Source organism: Coregonus lavaretus (genome assembly GCF_964263955.1).
Source record: "Coregonus lavaretus genome assembly, contig: HAP1_SCAFFOLD_75, whole genome shotgun sequence".
Taxonomy (NCBI): Eukaryota; Metazoa; Chordata; class Actinopteri; order Salmoniformes; family Salmonidae; genus Coregonus; species Coregonus lavaretus.
This window is the reverse complement of record NW_028165182.1, coordinates 466,388-489,058: the sequence shown is the minus strand read 5'-3', so window position 1 is coordinate 489,058 and position 22,671 is coordinate 466,388. Positions and strand designations below refer to the sequence as shown.

At 44.2% G+C, this 22,671-nt stretch overlaps 1 protein-coding gene across 2 annotated transcripts in view; it reads left to right on the top strand.

Moving 5' to 3' along the window:
• The first annotated feature begins 3,270 nt into the window (after positions 1-3,270).
• LOC311116188 (trifunctional purine biosynthetic protein adenosine-3-like) overlaps positions 3,271-22,671 on the top strand; it is a 34,148-nt gene continuing 14,747 nt past the window's right edge. Inside the window, exons 1-13 of one of the 2 annotated variants that reach the window (XM_084191309.1) lie at positions 3,271-3,413; positions 8,158-8,307; positions 8,462-8,557; positions 8,847-9,021; positions 9,282-9,393; positions 16,888-16,956; positions 17,167-17,292; positions 17,454-17,541; positions 17,675-17,760; positions 18,256-18,424; positions 20,026-20,257; positions 21,044-21,138; positions 22,492-22,601. In XM_084191309.1, the coding sequence (XP_084047435.1) occupies positions 8,163-8,307; positions 8,462-8,557; positions 8,847-9,021; positions 9,282-9,393; positions 16,888-16,956; positions 17,167-17,292; positions 17,454-17,541; positions 17,675-17,760; positions 18,256-18,424; positions 20,026-20,257; positions 21,044-21,138; positions 22,492-22,601 (1,503 nt within the window). In that variant the 5' untranslated portion in view covers positions 3,271-3,413; positions 8,158-8,162. Of the gene's footprint in view, positions 3,414-8,157; positions 8,308-8,461; positions 8,558-8,846; positions 9,022-9,281; positions 9,394-16,887; positions 16,957-17,166; positions 17,293-17,453; positions 17,542-17,674; positions 17,761-18,255; positions 18,425-20,025; positions 20,258-21,040; positions 21,139-22,491; positions 22,602-22,671 lie in introns of both variants that reach the window. The other variant, XM_084191308.1, reaches the window with a different exon arrangement.

Here is a 22,671-nt window from a genome sequence, read left to right as displayed (position 1 = left end):
CCCTAATGCGCCACTCTGGCCTGTCTGTGCAATACCAGATGAGCTAAATCATGTGGCACTGGAATGTAAATGTGATTTTGTGCTCTTCTACTCAGATACAGATTAGGAATATGTCTGAGTGTGCTCAAGATTTTTGGCTACCACTTATTTGGCCGGTTTCCCAGACACAGATTAAGCCTGGTCCTCGACTAAGAATGATGTTCTATGGATATTCTCCATTGACAGTACCAGTTGAGTCCAGGACTAGGCTTGATCGGTGTCCAGGAAACCAACCAAATATGAAACAATGTTCAAATCAATCAACGTGTATCTGTTGTCGTTCCAGGTTGTGATGTTTGTCATGTTAACTCCCTTTTATTTGTAAGCTATAAAAATAAATAAAGAGAGTCGCACACTCTATGTATATATATAAACTCTCAGTAATTTCTTGGGTACACCAACATTTTGGCATCATTGTGCTTTCCTCAGGGTAATGTCATGAATGCTTGAACCAGGTTATGTAGACAAACAGTGCAATTAGTGTAACCAATGACAATAGTGAGGGGTGTGTCATAATTATTAGGTTGATTAGAATGAATTGAGTGAAACTTAAATATAGTGCATTCGGAAAGTATTCAGACCCCTTCCCTGTTACAGCCTTATTCTAAAATGTATTTAAAAAAATGTCCCTCATCAAGCAACACACAATACCTCATCATGACAAAACGAAAACAGGTTTTTATACATTTTTGCAAATTAATATACAAAATATATATATATCCTTATTTACATAAGTATTCAAACCCTTTGCTATGAGACTCGAAATTGAGCTCAGGTGCATCTTGTTTCCATTGATCATCCTTGAGCTGTTTCTACAACTGGATTGGATTCCACCTGTAGTAAATTCAATCGGACATGATTTGGAAAGGCACACATCTGTCTATATAAGGTCTCACAGTTGACAGTGGATGTTGGAGCAAAAACCAAACCATGAGGTCAAAGGAATTGTCCGTAGAGCTCCAAGACATGATTGTATCGAGTCAGATCTGGGGAAGGGTAGCAAAAAATTTCTGCAGCATTGAAGGTCCCCAAGAACACAGTGGCCTCCATCATTCTTAAATGGAAGAAGTTTGGAACCACCAAGACTCTTCCTAGAGCTGGCAGCCCGGCCAAACTGAGCAATCGGGGGAGAAGGGCCTTGGTCAGGGAGGTGACCAAGAACCCAATGGTCACTGACAGAGCTCCAGAGTTCCTCTGTGGAGATGGGATAACCTTCCAGAAGGACAACCATCTCTGCAGCACTCTACCAATCAGGCCTTTATGGTAGAGTGGCCAGTCGGAAGCCACTCCTCAGTAAAAGGCACATGACAGCCTGCTTGGAGTTTGCCACAAGGCACCTAAAGGACTCTCAGACCATGAGAAACAAGATTCTCTGGTCTGATGAAACCAAGATTGAACTCTTTGGCCTGAATGCGAAGCGTCATCTCTGGAGGAAACCAGATACCATCCCTACGGTTGTGGCAGCATCATGCTGTGAGGATGTTTTTCAGCGACAGGGACTGGGAGACTAGTCAGGATCGAGGGGAAGATGAACGGAAACAAAGTACAGAGAGATCCTTGATGAAAACCTGCTCCAGAGCGCTCAGGACCTCAGACTGGGGCGAAGGTTCACCTTCAAACAGGATAACAACCCTAAGCACACAACCAAGACAACGCTGGAGTGACTTCGGGACAAGTCCTTGAGTGGCCCAGCCAGAGACCGGACCGATCAAACCTGAAAATAGCTGTGCAGCGATGCTCCCCATCCAACCTGACAGAGCTTCAGAGGATCTGCAGAGAAGAATGGGAGAAACACCCCAAATACAGGTGTGCCAAGCTTGTAGCGTCATACCCAAGAAGATTCGAGGCTGTATTCGCTGCCAAAGGTGCTTCAACAAAGTACTGAGTAAAGGGTCTGAATACTTATGTAAATTAGATATTTCCGTATTTCTAAAAACCTGTTTTTGCTTAATCATTATGGGGTAATGTGTGTAGATTGATAAGGAAAAAAACAATTTAATCCATTTTAGAATGAGGCTGTAACGTAACAAAATGTGGAAAAAGTCAAGCGGTCTGAATACTTTCCGAATGCACTGTATATATTTAATTGTTTCCAATTTCATTTATTTTTAGTTACATGTAATCTTTTGGTTCAATCATAATAAATAATAAGCATCAACAGGCGGAACATATTGGGTGTACGCTGATTAGCTGTAGAAATAATACATTCATTTATAAGACAAAATGTATATAACAAATTATAATTCATAAGGGCCTGAGATCAAAGTCAATATTCAGACCACTAGGGGTCAATGTTTTTAGATGATATCCAGTAGGCCTTCCTCTGTAGTAGTAGGATCTCGATGTTACCTCCTCTCCTTGGTAGAGGAACATGCTCAATGCCTGTTTATTTGATGGAAGAGATAGGATGATTAGCTTCAACAAAGTGAGCTGCTACTGGATAGTCAGTGTTCTTACACCTGATTGAGCTGCGGTGTTCAGCTATGCGTTGTTTTACGTGTCTTTTTGTTTGTCCTACGTAGGCTTTCTCACATGAACAGGTGAGATAGATTACTCCCTTCATTTTTTCAGATGAAGCATAAATTGGCTTTTACAATGCTGTGGGCACCATATAGCTCTGCATTGGCATGATTGGTTGACAGTAGGTGAGGGCCAGAGGTCCTGTATAAACACACATTCACTTCCTTGACAACTTCCTTCATAACAGGTCTTGTGCTGCTCCACTAAGAGCAAGACATATGAATGCCCTGACTAATACAGAAGCCGTATCATCGAAAATGCTGCACGGCCAATGCAGAAGTCGGATTGACCACATAGCGCCTTTAAGAGTTGAATACCCCTGCTCTTCAGGTTAAAAATATTGAACAAGATTTGGCCTAAAAACTACAACTCCCATGATTCTCTGAATGAAAAAACGACTATAGGCTAAGGAAGTTGACAAATGTTTTACAGAAACAAAACTTGATATGCACATGATAAACTCTATTGTAAGACCTTTTATTAGACACTACCTAAATAAATGCCCTATAGAAGTTACATTTATCCATTATTTGACCCGCGTTTAAAAGCTAAACAAACACGGTTGCGTATCATTTTGGGTCCACGTGGTTTGAGAGTTGATATGCTGCATTCAGGTGCTAGTTGGAACTAGGATAATAGGAAATGTCCGACTTGTTACTGGTTGAACGCGGCACTTGTATAACTACAAGCAGATGCAAGTCGGAAATTTACGAATTGCTAGTTTCGACTAGCACTTTAACGCTGAAATACTCCCTGTGCAAATAGGCAGTCTCCCCGAGCTGTGGGCAAGGAAATTACATCTGGACGTGGGCTCTGTCATCAAAAATACTAACCAGGCACTGCAAAAGATACATGTGAGTTTGGCTTTAATAGACTTCAACTAAGTTGTTTTTATGAGAACTTCCAGTGTTGCACGTGTGGTCACTGAGTCAAAGTTTTACCATCGTGATGCGATGCTAACTACAACTTGGAATCATGGGGAAGTTGGCTACCTAGGTAAAATACAAGAACACGGCTAATTTCGAAAGAGGATGATTTTTGTTTGTTACTATTTTTGCATGTGGCTGCTAATATATAGATACGTCAATGAACTTAATAATATGCCATTTAGCAGACGCGTTTATCCAAAGCGACTTAGTCATGTGTGCATACGTTTTTAAGAATGGGTGGTCCCGGGGATCGAACCCACTATCTTGGCGTTACAAGCGCAATGCTCTACCAATTGAGCTACAGAGGACCACAACTTTGTTAGCAAACGATGACAGTGAGTGTGGCTGAACTCAAAAGCTGTAACTAGTTGGCTACAGTTGTAGCTAGCTAACTATGTAGTTTAACTTTGCTTGTGGAGCCATTTCACACACATGTTACATTGTAACCAGTGGGATCATTATAATTTTTTTGTCATATCCAGAGCGACTTACACTTAGTGAGTGCATACATTTTTCATACTGCCATCACTGGTCAGCAAACTTAGTAACAAAATTGCTCGTTGCCACCCTGTGTTTTTAGGACTGATTGCATCAATTGTGCTAAAAACATCATTTGTACATTTGAGCAAATTATCTCTTCAAAAGTTCTGTCCTCTGTAAATTAATAGTCCCATTGCCTCGTGAGTCACATGAGTGAGTGATTCCAATCAAAGGGAGCGAGTCGACTAATTGGAAACCACGCGCATCGTGCTACTCACATTATCTATTGCGTTGTATGGAAAAGCACATATTTGATAGTTTGCTGATGTAACCTAGATACGGTACATACTCCTCAGGAATTGTATCAGTAGGCTTATAGGGCATTCCAGGGGGGTCATGGCTAGAAGGGATCCAGCTTTTGTCAAATTAACGTAAAAATGTGTTTTTAACCAAATTATCCTGACCTGCAACGTTAATTATCCTAGCCTGCTGCTTAAGTTCTCCTAACCTGCCATGAAAATTAAAATCTGATGTTAATTTGACAACTGATCCCTTCGAACCATGACCATCCAGGGGCGCATTCAACAGGGTTGAACATTCAGATAGAAATAGGCTAAGTAGATCAAACATGCCTCTGATATGTAGAATAAGAAATCACATAGGCTCTATTCATGGCATTTCTATCTGCAACGTTCGATAAAGTTTGGCAACTGGGTAAAATGGGAGATAGGACTGGTTTAAACTCTGACCCCTTGGTTTGTTTGTGTTGTGGGGAGTATTGATTGGGGCAAAGGCATACCCATCACTTCTTCAACCCAAATATAAGCCATCTACAACAGTGATAGTGAACTTTGATGCGGGTGGGGGCCACAAAAAATATGAACTCATAATCAGGGGCACAGTTGCTTGAGGGTCTGCATACCTACATTTTACATTTTAGTCATTTAGCAGATGCTCTTATCCAGAGCGACTTACAGGAGCAATTAGGGTTAAGTGCCTTGCTCAAGGGCACATTTACGTCATTTAGCAGACGCTCTTATCCAGAGCGACTTACCAATTGGTGCGTTCACCCTATAGCCAGTGGGATAACAACTTTACAAATGTTTTTGTAAAGTGGGGGGGTAGAAGGATTACTTTATCCTATCCCAGGTATTCCTTAGAGGTGGGGTACCTACATCCCTCCTACCTACCACCCCCCCCCCCCCCCCCCCCCCTCAGCCGTTAATTGGACCATGATAACAAGTTGAGATATGTTAGCGGCCAGCTAATTTAGCAATCCCTAATTGACTATCAGTGATTGATGTTAAAAGAAATAGTGCTGATCCATAACCAAATGTTGAAATTGCACCTTGTGTATTCTACTACTCTAACTCGCAACAGTAAGTTGAGACCCCGACATAGTTCCCAATTTTGGAAATTGATCCGAGGCCCTAGGGCTGCCCACTGCCCATCCCTTATGTACAACGTCTTTCTGAGGCAAATTAAACGCATACAGTATTCAAGGGGTTGTACAATTTTTGTCCCCCCAACCTATTTCTACTGTCATTAACACACCGCTACATCATGTGTCGCTTAAAATGTTTTTTACGCAAAGGAAGCATCGTCTTTAATGGGTCCCTACACAGAATGGGCTCTTGGACAATGACAACTAATTGGAGACAGTTTTTTATGGGTGGCAGTGTCCCTACCAATGTGACATATGAATAGGTGATTTAAGTGCTAGGCCCCAGCAAAAGGTCACCAATCTTTCACAGCAGCCTGATGATGAGGCCTTGGGGAAGATCCTCATTTTCTGACTCCCTGCACCATAGGTCAATTTTCACATGCAATTAAATGGCTTCCTTTATGGATTATAAATTAAAGTAATTTGAGAAACTGTTTTATTTACTGTCGCGGTTAGTGCCCAGAGACTAACCTGGATTGAATTCAGTAGGGTGCAATGTTCTGAAGGTTGCAGATAGAAATGTATTGTATTGAGCTGACACGTTTCTTTTATTCTACATGACAGAGAAGTATTTCTGTTCTACAGAATATATTTATATCTGAAAGTTCTATGATGTTGTGTCTTACTGAGCACCACCCTGGTTCGGTGATTCGATCATTTGTGTATTACATTTACATTTACATTTTAGTCATTTAGCAGACGCTCTTATCCAGAGCGACTTACAGGAGCAATTAGGGTTAAGTGCCTTGCTCAAGGGCACATTTACGTCATTTAGCAGACGCTCTTATCCAGAGCGACTCACCAATTGGTGCGTTCACCCTATAGCCAGTGGGATAACCACTTTACAATTATTATTATTTTTTTGGGGGGGGGGGGGGGTAGAAGGATTACTTTATCCTATCCCAGGTATTCCTTAAAGAGGTAGGGTTTCAAATGTCTCCGGAAGGTGGTGAGTGACTCCGCTGTCCTGGCGTCGTGAGGGAGCTTGTTCCACCATTGGGGTGCCAGAGCAGCGAACAGTTTTGAGGAAGGGGAGCCAGCAGGCCAGAGGTGGATGAACACAATGCCCTCGTTTGGGTGTAGGGACTGATCAGAGCCCGACGGTACAGAGGTGCCGTTCCCCTCACTGCTCCATAGTCAAGCACCATGGTCTTGTAGCGGATGCGAGCTTCAACTGGAAGCCAGTGGAGTGTGCGGAGGAGGGGGGTGACGTGAGAGAACTTGGGAAGGTTGAACACCAGACGGGCTGCGGCATTCTGGATGAGTTGTAGGGGTTTAATGGCACAGGCAGGGAGGCCAGCCAACAGTGAGTTGCAGTAGTCCAGACGGGAGATGACAAGTGCCTGGATTAGGACCTGTGCCGCTTCCTGTGTAAGGCAGGGTCGTACTCTCCGAATGTTGTAGAGCATGAACCTGCAGGAGCGGGTCACCGCCTTGATGTTGGCGGAGAACGACAGGGTGTTGTCCAGGGTCACGCCTAGGCTCTTCGCACTCTGGGAGGAGGACACAGCGGAGTTGTCAACTGTGATGGCGAGATCATGGAACGGGCAGTCCTTCCCCGGGAGGAAGAGCAGCTCCGTCTTGCCAGGGTTCAGCTTGAGGTGGTGATCCGTCATCCATACTGATATGTCTGCCAGACATGCAGAGATGCGATTCGCCACCTGGTTATCAGAAGGGGGAAAGGAGAAGATTAGTTGTGTATCGTCAGCGTAGCAATGATAGGAGAGGCCATGTGAGGATATGACAGAGCCAAGTGACTTGGTGTATAGGGAGAAAAGGAGAGGGCCTAGAACTGAGCCCTGGGGGACACCAGTGGTGAGAGCACGTGGTGCGGAGACAGCTTCTCGCCACGCCACTTGGTAGGAGCGACCGGTCAGGTAGGACGCAATCCAGGAGTGAGCCGCGCCGGAGATGCCCAGCTCGGAGAGGGTGGAGAGGAGGATCTGATGGTTCACAGTATCAAAGGCAGCAGACAGGTCTAGAAGGACAAGAGCAGAGGAGAGAGAGTTAGCTTTAGCAGTGCGGAGAGCCTCCGTGACACAGAGAAGAGCAGTCTCAGTTGAATGACCAGTCCTGAAACCTGACTGGTTTGGATCAAGAAGGTCATTCTGAGAGAGATAGCAAGAGAGTTGGCTAAAGACGGCACGCTCAATAGTTTTGGAAAGAAAAGAAAGAAGGGATACTGGTCTGTAGTTGTTGACATCAGTGGGATCGAGTGTTGGTTTCTTGAGAAGGGGAGCAGCTCTCTTGAAGACGGAAGGGACATGGCCAGCGGTCAAGGATGAGTTGATCAGCGAGGTGAGGTAGGGGAGAAGGTCACCGGAGATGGTCTGGAGAAGAGAGGAGGGGATGGGGTCAAGCGGGCAGGTTGTTGGGCGGCCTGCAGTCACAAGTCGCAGGATTTTATCTGGAGAGAGAGGGGAGAAAGAAGTCAAAGCATAGGGTAGGGCAGTGTGAGTAGGACCAGCAGTGTCATTAGACTTAACAAACGAGGATCGAATGTCGTCAACCTTCTTTTCAAAGTGGTTGACGAAGTCATCCACAGAGAGAGAGAGGGGGGGGGGGGGGGGGGAGGATTCAGGAAGGAGGAAAATGTGGCAAAGAGCTTCCTAGGGTTAGAGGCAGATGCTTGGAATTTAGTGGTAGAAAGTGGCCTTAGCAGCAGAAACAGATGAAGAAAATGTAGAGAGGAGGGAGTGAAAAGATGTGTTGTGTGATTGGTTCTTCCTTCTACCTGTAATTCAGTTGCCATGGCAGAGCGAGTGCTGGTGATTGGCAGTGGTGGGCGGGAACACACCCTGGCGTGGAAGCTGGCACAGTCGCCACACATCCAGCAGGTCCTGGTGGCACCGGGGAACGCTGGGACCACCAACTGTGGAAAGATCTCCAACTCTGGTGAGAAGTTGGAGATCGCATTTCATGATCATACAATTCCTGGTCATGTCAGGTGATCAAAAAAAAAAAAAACTCTTAGCCACTCCGTTGCATCTGAAATTTGTGTGCGTCTTTCTCCCCCCCCCCCCCCCCCCCCCCCCCCCCCTCTGCACAGAGGTGTCTGTGAGTAACCACTCTATTCTGGCTCAGTTCTGTAAGGAGCATAGCGTGGGGCTGGTGGTGGTAGGGCCTGAGGTGCCTCTGGCAGCAGGTGAGTGGCACACATCCTTATCTTCCCCATTTCATATTCAGCCATCTGAAACAGTACAGGTACAATTGAAATGCCAAGTTGGCCAGGCCGTCATTGTAAATAAGAATTTGTTCTTAATTGACTCACCTGGATAAATAAAGGTGTAAAAAATATATATAATTATCACTGCACTGCAAATATAATGCTTTTCCTTTCCTCCCATTTTTCTCTGGTCCCTCCCTCCCTCTTTCCCATCCCCATTCATCCGCTCGCTTTCGTTCCCATCTCATCTGCCCCCCCCCTCTCTTAGGCATGGTAGATGACCTGCAAGCGGCGGGGGTCCCGTGTTTCGGCCCCTCAGCGAAGGCTGCCCAGCTGGAGGCCAGTAAGAGTTTCTCCAAGGCCTTTATGGACCGTCACGGCATCCCCACAGCCCGCTGGTGCTCCTTCACCGACCCCCAGGAGGCCTGCAGCTACATCCGCACGTCAGTACCGGGGTGGGCGTGTTGGCGAGATATGAGTTCATTAGGGCACACCATAGGAAAATGATTTGCAACGGAAAACAGTGTTTCTTATTGGACAAGTCCAGGTAGTCTGTCCCCAGTTTGAGTCTGCTCGCTGTGTGTCATCTCAACAATGTGTCATTTGTGAGATGAATTTCTACCCATCTCCTGAATTGAAATAGAATTGACCCTGCCTTTGCGGCTCTCTGACCTTTAACCCCTGACCCCTGTGTTGACACCAGGGCCAGTTTTCCTGCTCTGGTGGTGAAGGCCAGTGGCCTGGCTGCAGGGAAGGGTGTCATTGTTGCCAAGGACCAGGAGGAGGCCTGCCAGGCTGTGCTGGACATAATGAAGGTATAGTTTCAAAGTGACCCAAAGTCAGTTTTGCATTTCCCACCCTATTAGTGCATGCTAGGATTCGGAGAGGGTATGCTGTATCTGTGGGCACTCACAGATAGTGGATCAGAAAGGGTTGCATTGGAATAAGCAATATGGCACATATCTATAGTCTTTCAAAGGGTACCTAGGGCAGTGGTTCCAAACCTTTTTTAAATTTTGCTCTGCCGTGGTCATATTTTTGTTGTTGTTGATCCTATTGAACAATGAACAAGCTTTGTCTGTTTAAATTAATGGAGTGGCTGCAGTTACGGATTTTCTGAAACCCGACTTGCTGTTGCTAAAAATACGGAGATTTCTGCACATGCGGGATCCACTAGCCTACCTCCTTTCATCTGCTGTTCAGTCACTCTGTGACTCCGCTGCCGCTTGTACGCAAAATAGTTTGAATAAACGTAGTTGTCTGTTGTGACAGTAGCCTAGGCTATTGCAAACATAAGCACGACACAAACGGGTTGTCTAGCTATTTCATGTTGTTTTTTCAGGAGGGGAGTTACATGCAGCTATTTAGGCAATCTATATGTAGCCTACACAGCATATCAAACAAGCAAGACACAGACAGGCATTCAATAGCGATTTAATGTTATTTTTTTCATCATTGCAAACATTGGCTAAACAGGAGGCAGACTGCTGGCTATATGGCAGCATAACTATAAAGATTACATCACACAACGGTAATTGTTTTTGCTTAATGCAATGTGTGGACTGCATCTTGCTTGTGCTACGGCAATAGGCATTACAGACAGACAGAAGGTTGTATCCTTCATACATACAGAATTTTTGGAATGTTCTTTCAAATTGCAGCTGTTCAAAAATGAGGCAGAGAGAGTCTACATCATCAAATTGGTTGAGGGTTCAGAAGAGGGTGAGTAAAGAGCAAAATGTGAGTGTGTGTAAAATAACACATGGACAGAACATGATTCGGATCCTTAGATTTGAGAAAGACGTTTCCAGAGGGGCGGGGGTCAAAACTGTATTCGTAGCCCCGGCCTTAAATTATACTGAACAAAAATATAAACGCAACATGCAACAATTTCAAAGGTTTTACTGAGTTACAGTTCATATAAGGAAATCTGAAATTCATTAGGTCCTAATCTATAGATCACATGACTGGGCAGGGGTGCAGCCATGGGTGGGCCTTGGAGCCAGGCCCAGCCAATCAGAATGTTTTTCTTTTCCCCCACAAAAGGGCTTTATTACAGACAGAAATACTCCTCAGCACCCACCTCCCCTCAGACGATCCGCAGGTGAAGTAGCCGGATGTGGAGGTCCTGGGCTTGGCGTGGTTACAAGTGGTCTGCACTATTGAGGCCGGTTGGACGTACTGCTAAATTCTCTAAAACGACGTTGGAGGAAGTTTTATGGTAGAGAAATGAACATTAAATTCTCTGGCAACAGCTCTGGTGGACTTTCCTGCAGTCAGCATGCCAATTGCACGGTCCGTCAACTTGAGACGTTTGTGGCATTGTGTTGTGTGACAAAACGGCACATTTTAAAGTGGCCTTTTATTGTTCCCAGCACAAGGTGCATCTGTGTAATGATCATGCTGTTTTAATCAGCTTCTTGATATGCCACACCTGTCAGGTGGGTGGATTATAGTGGCAAAGGAGAAATGTTCACTAACAGTGATGTAAACAAATTTGTACAAAACATTTTAAAGAAATATGATTTTTGTGCGTCTGGAAAATGTCTCATCAAACATGGGACCAACACTTTACATGTTGCTTTTATATTTTTGCTCAGTGTAACATGGACATGTTACATTGTGCCACACAAGAATATACCATGACATTTGAAATGCTTAATTCTTGTAAAACATTTTTTTTTAGAATGTAGTGTTTATGTAGCTTACTGAGCTACGGCTGCTTCAGACGTCACGTGGCTTAGACTTTGTATTGTTTTCAGTTGCACACTGTAAATGTAGCTTACAGTTCTGAGGACGCACAAAGTTGTTATATTTTCAAGCTATTTTTCTCCCTCATGGGCTATGGGTTGTGCATTTAGCCCTCCAGTCAGCCCTGACAACCGTATGCTTTTCCCCCCCCACTTCAAATAGCGATTAGGCTATTATATATTTTTTGGGGACTATCCGGATATTCCCCCCTCCCCCCCTCAAAAAAATCATGATATTAGAATAGTGAAATAATTTCAAATGCCAATCCCTAGCTACTACCAGTCTCTTTCCGCTTTCTGGTTGGCTTATTTATCCTCCTCTCTGAGCTCCTGTACTGACAGAATACCACAGTCTATTCTTCTCTTTTGATTGTCACCAAAATGGTATCTGTGGGCTTGGCCTTGAATGTTGCTCTTTTGGGAGAGATGTATCGCTTACGCACACTCACTAGACTAAATACACTACCATTGTACACTACATTGTTAATGTTGTAAATGGCTATTGTAGCTGGAAACGGCTTTTTTTATATTTTTTTATTATTTTATTGAATATCTACATTTACATTTACATTTTAGTAATTTAGCAGACGCTCTTATCCAGAGCGACTTACATATATATATATATATATATATATTTTTTTTTATACTGGCCCCCTGTGGGAATCGAACCCACAACCCTGGCGTTGCAAACGCCATGCTCTATCAACTGAGCTACATCCCTGCCGGCCATTCCCTCCCCTACCCTGGACGACGCTGGGCCAATTGTGCGCCGCCCATGAGTCTCCCGGTCGCGGCCGGCTGCGACAGAGCCTGGATTCGAACCAGGATCTCTAGTGACACAGTTAGCACTGCGATGCAGTGCCTTAGACCACTGCGCCACTCAGGAGACAAAGGCGTACAGAGGCCCATTATCAACAACCATCAGTCCTGTGTTCCAATGGCACGTTGTGTTTGCTCATCCAAGAAAAAGCCATATCTCAGACTGCCCATCTTAATCTTTTCTTTTATTGCCCAGTCTGAGATATGGCTTTTTCTTTGCAACTCTGCCTAGAAGGTCAGCATCCCGGAGTCACCTCTTCACTGTTGATGTTGAGACGGGTACTATTTATTGAAGCTGCCAGTTGAGGACCTGTGAGGAGTCTGTTTCTCAAACTAGACACTAATGTATTTGTCCTCTTGCTCAGTTGTGCACCGGGGCCTCCCACTCCTCTTTCTAGTCTGGTTAGAGCCAGTTTGCGCTGTTCTGTGAAGGGAGTAGTACACAGCGTTGTACGAGATCTTCAGTTTCTTGGCAATTTCTCGCATGGAATAGCCTTCATTTCTCAGAACAAGAATAGATTGACGAGTTTCAGAAAGCTATTTGTTTCTGGCCATTTTGAGCCTTTAATCAAACCCACAATTGCTGATGCTCCAGATACTCAACTAGTCTCAAGAAGGGCAGTTGTATTGCTTCTTTAATCAGCACAACAGTTTTCAGCTGTGCTAACATAATTGCAAAAGGGTTTTCTAATGATCAATTAGCCTTTTTAAAATGATAAACTTGGATTAGCAAACACTGTGCCATTGGAACACAGGACTGATGGTTGCTGATAATGGGCCCATGTAGATATTCCATAAAGAAATCTGCCGTTTCCAGCTACAATAGCCAATTACAACATTAACAATGTCTACACTGTATTTGTGATCAATTTGATGTTATTTTAATGGACCTTTTTCTTTTTTTTTCTTTCAGAAACAAGGTCATTTCTAAGTGACCCCAAACTTTTGAACTGTAGTATAATATACAGACACACACACACACACACACACACACAGTTGAAGTCGGAAGTTTACATACACCATAGCCAAATACATTTAAACTAAGTTTTTCACAATTCCTAAAATTTAATGGGCGGCGCACAATTGGCCCAGCGTCGTCCAGGGTAGGGGAGGGAATGGCCGGCAGGGATGTAGCTCAGTTGATAGAGCATGGTGTTTGCAACGCCAGGGTTGTGGGTTCGATTCCCACGGGGGGGCCAGTATAAAAAAAAAAAAGATATGTATTCACTAACTGTAAGTCGCTCTGGATAAGAGCGTCTGTTAAATGACTAAAATGTCAAATGTAAATGTTAATCCTAGTAAAAATTCCCTGTCTTAGGTCAGTTAGGATCACCACTTTATTTTAATAATGTGAAATGTCAGAATAGTAGTAGAGAGAATGATTTATTTCAGGTTTTATTTATTTTATCCAATTCCCAGTGGGTCAGAAGTTGACATACACTCAATTAGTATTTGGTAGCATTGCCTTTAAATTGTTTAACTTGGGTCAAATGTTTCGGGTAGCCTTCCACAAGCTTCCCACAATAAGTTGGGTGAATTTTGGCCCATTCCTCCTGACAGAGCTGGTGTAACTTAGTCAGGTTTGTAGGCCTCCTTGCGCGCACACGCTTTTTCAGTTCTGCCCACAAAGTTTCTATAGGAGTGAGGTCAGGGCTTTTTGATTGCCACTCTGTCCTTAAGCCATTTTGCCACAACTTTAGAAGTATGCTTGGGGTCATTGTCCATTTGGAAGACCCATTTGCGACCAAGCTTTAACTTCCTGACTGATGTCTGGAGATGTTGCTTCAATATATCCACATAATTTTCCTTCCTCATGATGCCATCTATATTGTGAAGTAAACCAGTCCCTCCTGCAGCAAAGCATCCCCACAGCATGATGCTGCCACCCCCGTGCTTCACGGTTGGGATGGTGTTCTTCGGCTTGCAAGCAACCCCCTTTTTCCTCCAAACATAATGATGGTCGTTATGGCCAAAACATTTAGTTTAATCAGACCAGACGACAATTCTCCAAAAAGTACGATATTTTTCCCCATGTGCAGTTGCAGACCGTAGTCTGGCTTTTTAATGCCGGTTTTGGAGCAGTGGCTTCTTCCTTGCTGATCGGCCTTTCAGGTTATATCGATATAGGACTCGTTTTACTGTGGATGTATATACTTTTGTTCCTGTTTCCTCCAGCATCTTCACAAGGTCCTTTGCTGTTGTTCTGGGATTGATTTGCACTTTTCGCACCAAAGTACGTTCATCTCAAGGAGACCGAACGCGTCTCCTTCCTGAGCAGTATGACGGCTGCGCGGTCCCATGGTGTTTATACTTGCGTACTATTGTTTGTACAGATGAATGTGGTACATTCAGGCATTTGGAAATTGCTCCCAAGGATTAACCAGACTTGTGGAGGTCTACAATTATTTTTCTGAGTTCTTGGCTGATTTATTTTGATTTTCCCATGATGTCAAGCAAAGAGGCACTGAGTTTGAAGGTAGGCCTTGAAATACATCCACAGGTACACCTCCAATAGGCTAATTTACATAATTTGAGTCAATCAGAAGCTTTTAAAGCCATGACATCATTTTCTGGTTTTTTCCAAGCTGTTTAAAGGCACAGTCAACTTAGTGTATGTAAACTTCTGACCCATTGGAATTGTGATACAGTGAAATAATCTGTCTGTAAACAAACAATTGTTGGAAAAATTACTTGTCATGCACAAAGTAGATGTCCTAACCGACTTGCCAAAACTATAGTTTGTTAACAAGAAATTTGTGGAGTGGTTGAAAAACGAGTTTTAATGACTCCAACCTAAGTGTATGTAAACTTCCGACTTCAACTGTATATACACTCAGCAAAAAATAAAAGTCCTCTCACTGTCAACTGCGTTTATTTTCAGCAAACTTAACGTGTAAATATTTGTATGAACATAAGAATCAACAACTGAGACAAACTGAACAAGTTCCACAGACGTGATTAACAGAAATTGAATAATGTGTCCCTGAAACAAGGGGGAGTCAGTATCTGTTGTGGCCACCAGCTGCATGAAGTACTGCAGTGCATAACCTCCTCATGGACTGCACCAGATTTGCCAGTTATTGCTGTGAGATGTTACCCCACTCTTCCACCAAGGCACCTGCAAGTTCCCGGACATTTCTAGGGGGAATGGCCCTAGCCCTCACCCTCCGATCCAACAGGTCCCAGACGTGCTCAATGGGATTGAAATCCGGGCTCTTCGCTGGCCATGGCAGAACACTGACATTCACGCACAGAACGAGAAGTATGGCTGGTGGCATTGACATGCTGGAGGGTCATGTCATGATGAGCCTGCAGGAAGGGTACCACAAGAGGGAGGAGGATGTCTTCCCTGTAACGCACAGCGTTGAGATTGCCTGCAGTGACGACAAGCTCAGTCCGACGAAGCTGTGACACACCGCCCCAGACCATGACGGACCCTCCACCTCCAAATCGATCCCGCTCCAGAGTACAGGCCTCGGTGTAACGCTCATTCCTTCGACTATAAACGCGATTCCAACCATCACCCCTGGTGAGACAATACCGCGACTCGTCAGTGAAGAGCACTTTTTGCCAGTCCTGTCTGGTCCAGCGACGGTGGGTTTGTGCCCATAGGCGACGTTGTTGCCGGTGATGTCTGGTGAGGACCTGCCTTACAACAGGCCTACAAGCCCTCAGTCCAGCCTCTCTCAGCCTATTGCCGACAGTCTGAGCACTGATGGAGGGATTGTGCGTTCCTGGTGTAACTCGGGCAGTTGTTGTTGTTGCCATCCTGTACCTGTCCCGCATGTGTGATGTTCGGATGTACCGATCCTGTGCAGGTGTTGTTACACGTGGTCTGCCACTGCGAGGACAATCAGCTGCCCGTCCTGTCTCCCTGTGGCGCTGTCTTAGGCGTCTCACAGTACGGACATTGCAATTTATTGCCCTGGCCACATCTGCAGTCCTCATGCCTCCTTGCAGCATGCCTAAGGCACATTCACACAAATGAGCAGGGACCCTGGGCATCTTTCTTTTGGTGTTTTTCAGAGTCAGTAGAAAGGCTTCTTTTAGTGTCCTAAGTTTTCATAACTGTGACCTTAATTGCCTACCGTCTGTAAGCTGTTAGTGTCTTAACGACCATTCCACAGGTGCATATTCATTAATTGTTTATGGTTCATTGAACAAGCATGTGTTTAGACCCTAAACAGTGTTTAAACTCTTTACAAGAAGATCAGTGAAGTTATTTAGATTTTTACGAATTATCTTTGAAAGACAGGGTCCTGAAAAAGGGACATTTCTTTTTTAGCTGAGTTTATATACACACACTCAATCTCACACACACTACATTGACACTCCCACACAACCAACACATGTTGACACAACGCACACTTTTACACTCATTTGTTGCTGCTACTCTGTTTTTTTATTTTACTCTTATTTCCTATCCAGATGCCTAGTCACTTTACCCTGACTTCATGTACATATCTACTTCAAATACCTTGTGCCTCTGCACATTGATCTGATACTGGTTCTCCCTGTATATAGCTCCATTCTTGTGTACTTTATTTGATTTCTCTTGTTACCATTTACATTTTTTTACTCTGCATAGTTGGGAAGGGCTCGTTAGCAAGCATTTCTACATCAGTTGTATTCGGTGCGTGTAACAAATAACATTTTGATTTGATCTCTCGTCTTGACTCTACAAATCCAGCTCCCATTTTAAAGCGAAGGTGTGCATGCCTGTGTTTGTGTGTGTTGCAGGACAAGGCATTCGGCTCTGCCGGGGAGACTGTGGTGGTGGAGGAACTTCTGGAGGGAGAGGAAGTGTCTGTGAGTGTCTGGTCCTCTTTCTTTTTCTTACATAGTGGGCAAAAAACATTTGTCACGCAAAATAGCACAGATCTGTGCAAAGAATACATTGGATAATGTGCTTTTCCTATTTAAAATGTTATGGTTATTTTGCTCACTACCTGACAATTCAATATGTGGTTCCATTATTGGCATTTACTAACTACTTGCTCTTTCTCTTCTCCCGTGTAGTGTCTGTGTTTCAGTGATGGCTGCACTGTGTCCCTCATGCCCCCTGCCCAGGACCACAAACGCCTGCAGGACGGGGATCTGGGCCCCAACACGGGCGGCATGGGGGCCTACTGCCCCACCCCGCAGGTACACACGCCCACACACACTCTTGACAACTACCGACCGTTGTCTCACGTTGCTCAGAATGTGTAGGACTTGTATGTAGTCTCTCTCTGTGCACAACCTGCTATTGTCTGTCCACCACCTGCTATTGCTTGTCCACCTGTGTCCTCACTGTCTGTGTCCAGGTGTCTCAGGAGCTGTTGCAGAAGATCAGAGAGACTGTCCTCCAGAAGACTGTGGATGGCATGAAGGAGGAGGGTGCCCCCTATGTGGGTAAGTAATGAACTGCATGCAGCACACTGGTTATTGTGTGGAGTGGAAATGAAAGGGGTGCAAAATTGGGTCCCTCTTTCTGTTGTTTATTTGTGTCTGACTTGCTCGTTTACCTGTCGTCATCCTTTTTCAGGTGTGCTGTACGCTGGGCTGATGTTGACCAAGCAGGGGCCCAAGGTCCTGGAGTTCAACTGTCGCTTCGGCGACCCAGAGTGTCAGGTTTGTCAACTGTGTGTGTGAGCATGTGTTATTGGTACGTCTCTGCTCTATTTTATCATCATAGAGCTGATAAGGCAAGTTTTGCAATTGCACTCCACTAATGGGTAAGGTTAAGATTAATGGAGGATGAACTGGTCCTGGATCTGTGCCTATTAGGACAATTCCGATCTTGCCTGAATCATGTGGTCCTCTGTAGCTCAGCTGGTAGAGCACGGCGCTTGTAACGCCAAGGTAGTGGGTTCGATCCCCGGGACCACCCATACACAAAAAATGTATGCACGCATGACTGTAAGTCGCTTTGGATAAAAGCGTCTGCTAAATGGCATATTATATTATTATATATTATATTATATTATATTATATATATATTATATATCATGTTCAGTTGGGCAAACCTTACCAAAACATTTTGCAGTGTGCAAATGGACATTCCAGTATTACATCCCCACTCTGAATCAAAAGATTTTCTTCGCACTGAACGTGACCCTGTTCTAGGTGCTGATGCCCTTGCTGAAGAGTGACCTGTACGAGGTGCTCCAGAGCACCATGCAGGGGAAGTTAGCATCCAGCACCACTGTGTGGCACCAGGACAGCTCTGCAGTCACTGTGGTCATGGCCAGCCCCGGCTACCCCGGCTCCTATAAGAAAGGTGTTGCAATCACAGGTAGGTACGCTTCTGTCCACGCTCTACTTGCCTGGGGTGTATTCATTAGTCAAACACCGTAGCAAAATGTTTTGCAACTAAAATAAGTTTCCATTGGACAAATTCTGGTAGGTCCCTCCACATTTCATTCCGTTTGCCTCAGTGTTCTTTCGTTTGATTCCTAGTGAATATTCCCATGTTTGGAACAGATCTGCTGTCAGTCGTAACCGACACTGAACAACCGACCTATCAACTAATTACATAACATTAACCAGGTTTTCATCCAACCTTTTTATGTGAGTAAAGTACATGTTGGATAAAAAATGTCATGAGAGGCCTGATGGAAACAACACATTTGTTGGTAAACTTTCCAAATGTGTAGCGTATTTTGTTTTGCCAACGAGGTGGGATATTTTTGTGTCGGTAAAATTTATTATACGAGAAATGGTGGTGGAAACGCTTTTATGCGCAAATATCGATATAATAACCATCATATCGAAGTAAACTTTGTGATATGGTGTGTGTGTGGTCATCCCACTACGACTCGGAAAGCATGCAGTTTTTATTAGGCCAGTGGTTCCCAAACTGGGGCGCGAGGAACTCAGTCCGGCTTTAAACTTACTCTTGAAAGTTGTAATAGTAGAATGCACAAGGTGCAATTTGGAAATTGGGTAATGCATCATCAGTTCCTCTTGTCATGTTAGTCATTGTATACCTTAGAGCTATTTATAAATTGTAAGAAATGTACAGATCAACTAGCCCATGTCAGCGAATGTATTTTTATTATGTTTATTTAGCCCAGAGATCTTGTTGTAATGCTGGAAGGGGGCCCCGAGTGAAAAAGTTTGGAAACCCCTGTAATGGCTACAGATGAAATAAGTTATGAACTTCACAGGGTGACATGATAATTGATGCTTGGCTGCTGTTTGGCCCCAAAAAAAATGTGGGGTCCACAATAATCTCTTGTAGGTTATACCCCCCCCACTGTATCTGCGGGCCGTTCTATAAAGAGCGCACGTGCCAAGACCAGAGTGGGCACACTCGCGATATAACGCTATTTATTTTGTGACAAAACCATCAATAGAGTTGAAAATGCAATGGAAACCCATTTTAACTTGTATGTTTTATTCAGTACATGGGAATATAACCGTATACGTTTTTTTAATGTGCAGTACATCACGCACAGGTCCTCTGTAGCTCAATTGGTAGAACATGGCGGTTGTAACGCCAGGGTAGTGGGTTCGATCCCCGGGTCCACCCATGCGTAAAAATGTATGCACACATGACTGTCAGTCGCTTTGGATAAAAGCGTCTGCGAAATGGCTTGTTATTATTATTATTATTATTATTATTATTATTATTATTATTATTATTATTATTACCTGCAACAAGTCAATTTGATGGAAATGCATCTCTGGTGGGAAAATGTGCGTTTTGTTTTTATGCAGATTTTAGAATATTCGCATGAAAATCTGCCGCTAATTGGTGGAAACTGATTAAAGTAGGGGGAGAGTAGGGACTCATTTTTATCTCCATCTCATATCCTCCCTCCCTCCATCTCTCTCTATCACTCCCTCTAATACGCTCCCTATAATACTCACTCTCGACTCTGACTCTCTCAGGTCTGTCTCAGGTGGAGGAGACAGGGGTACAGGTGTTCCACGCCGGAACGGCGCTGAAGGAAGGTGGCGTGGTCTCCAGCGGGGGCCGTGTCCTCACTGTCACCGCTGTTAGGTCGTCCCTGGAGATGGCCCTGCACGCAGCCAATCGGGGCGTGGCCGCCGTAGGGTTCCCGGGAGCCGTGTACCGACGTGACATCGGCCACCGAGCCATCGCCCACCTCACCCAGCACAGGTGTGTGTGAGAGGGGACAGGGTGGACGCACTAAACACACACAAACTGAACACTGATTAACACTGAACACACACACACACAGATAAAGGACTTTCGGCATCCTAAACACTCCTCATTCATAATTTCACTGTAATAGTTTGACTATCGTCAGGTTAGAACCCTATATTTTGTTTATTAGAGTACATATTGACAGGAGGGGCTATTGGGTAACCCTAGACAAGGTCTACCTCGGTGTCTGTCGGTTGTTTACATGTAGATTTGGCCTAGAAACAGTGCATTTAGTATGAACCTACTATGAACGCTCACATTCCAGTAGAGATTGTCTAGTGACATTTCATTCTGTATACTGCTACTGTGTAGAGTTCCAGTCTGACTTTTAGTTTTCATATTTTGAATTTTTTGCTAGTTATTTATGTTGGATTGGCGTAAGCGTTGGCTGAAGGTAATCTGCATTAAATTGTAGGTTGGCCTAGCTAGCACGACTCATGATTTGTACCCCTTGATAAGAATGGGTCAATGGACTTTGGACAGAGAAACATTTGTAGGTAGTCTACCCAAAGTCATTCTTATACATGACAGTATATATATATTTTTTACATTAGTGTGATATAACTCAATCTGGTAATGGGAGGTAGAAGCTGGATTGAGGGACCACCTGATTTGACATAGACAGACAATAGCCTGTTGAGTCACACTGACATTGGTAGAGGGCAAATAGCTGTAGCCTGATTGGTTGGTCGTCTCACCATAACCTCTGACCCTTGCTGTGTGTCCCTCCCCCAGCAGAGGCCTAACCTATAAGGACAGCGGAGTGGACATCGCTGCGGGCAACCGGCTGGTGGACATGATCAAGCCGTTGGCCAAGGCCACCTCTCGCTCAGGTAGTCGCGTCAACCCCCTCTCATTGCCTTTAATCAGAACGGCTACAGCTGAGCTACTAGCTAGACAGCCTGGAGAGCTGCAGTGCTTTTCCCAAACTCATACCTATCCACTTGTAATGATCTGTGTAAGATTGGATATATGATTAGTTTCCCAAATCTCGCTGAGTACCCTGCCTGTTCGAATTCCACCTTTTTGAACTATTCAGGTCAACTAATCATCAAGCCTCTGATTAGTTAAATCAGGTGTGCTGTTACTGGAATTGAACAAATACGTGGAATGGCTGGGAAACACTGGTATAAGCATTATGGAAAAAAACTCTACCTAGCCAATTTTTAGAGGGACAAGGTGCTAGGGGTCGGTTTGGGATTGGAAAGTTCATTACATGCCCTGCACTAAAGCAGTCTCTCAGTCAACCTATCATGGTTTCACCTTATCCAACTAATTACGAAGGTCCAAGAAGGTAAATGATTTTCCTTCCCTTGTGAAATGAACCGGAGGAAAGAAATTAGGTTATTTGTCTTGTCTACTTTATCTGGGTGTTGGATAATTAAAGTAAGTGATGTATTGTAGTGCCCAGGGCTTTAACAGATACTGTACCTGTAGACACAGTTTTACTCAAATAGAATTTGGAACAGTTTCCTCGATTTTGATCTATGAACACATTGCTGTAGGAAGCATAAATTAGTTGTTTTCTACAATTATACATATGGATGGGTGGGCGGATGGATGAATTGATTTAATTAATTATTTTGGTGTTTAAAAGACATACATGTAGCTGCCAAAATAAAGGAAACACGTGTAAATGAGGGATACAAAGTATATTGAAAGCAGGTGCTTCCATACAGGTGTGGTTGCTGAGTTAATTAACAATCCGTCATGCTTATAGACATGTATAAAAAATGCCTGCTTGCCCATTAATTTGGCTACCATGGGATCTCATTGACTTTGATAGAGGGGTCTCAAAGGAGCATAGGTTGTTTAAAGTGTGTATGTGTCAGTCACCAGATCTCAACACTAATGGGAACACCATCAACAAAACACCAATGATGGAATTTCTTGTGGAAGAATGGTGTCGCATCCCTCCAATAGAGTTCCAGACACTTGTAGAATCTATGCCAAGGTGCATTGAAGCTGTTCTGGTGTCTCGTGGTGGGACAGCACCCTATTAATACACTTTATGTTGGTGTTTCCTTCATTTTTCCAGTTACCTTTACATCAACCAGATGTAAAGGTAACTGGATAGAATATTATTTAAAAAAATATACAATATTTTGTATATTAAACTTTTTCCCCAATGTGTTCTTCATTTTGTAAAAGACCAGTGTTGCTTTTATTCCCTTCCTGTCCACCAGGGTGCAACGCTGAGCTGGGGGGCTTTGCCGGCCTCTTTGACCTCAAAGCTGCAGGCTTCATCGACCCCATCCTGGTGTCTGGGACAGACGGAGTAGGGACCAAGCTCAAGGTAGGCATGACTTCTCAAAACAAAAAACGGTATATGAGACATTGCAGCTGCATTGCATGTTTTGGTGCAT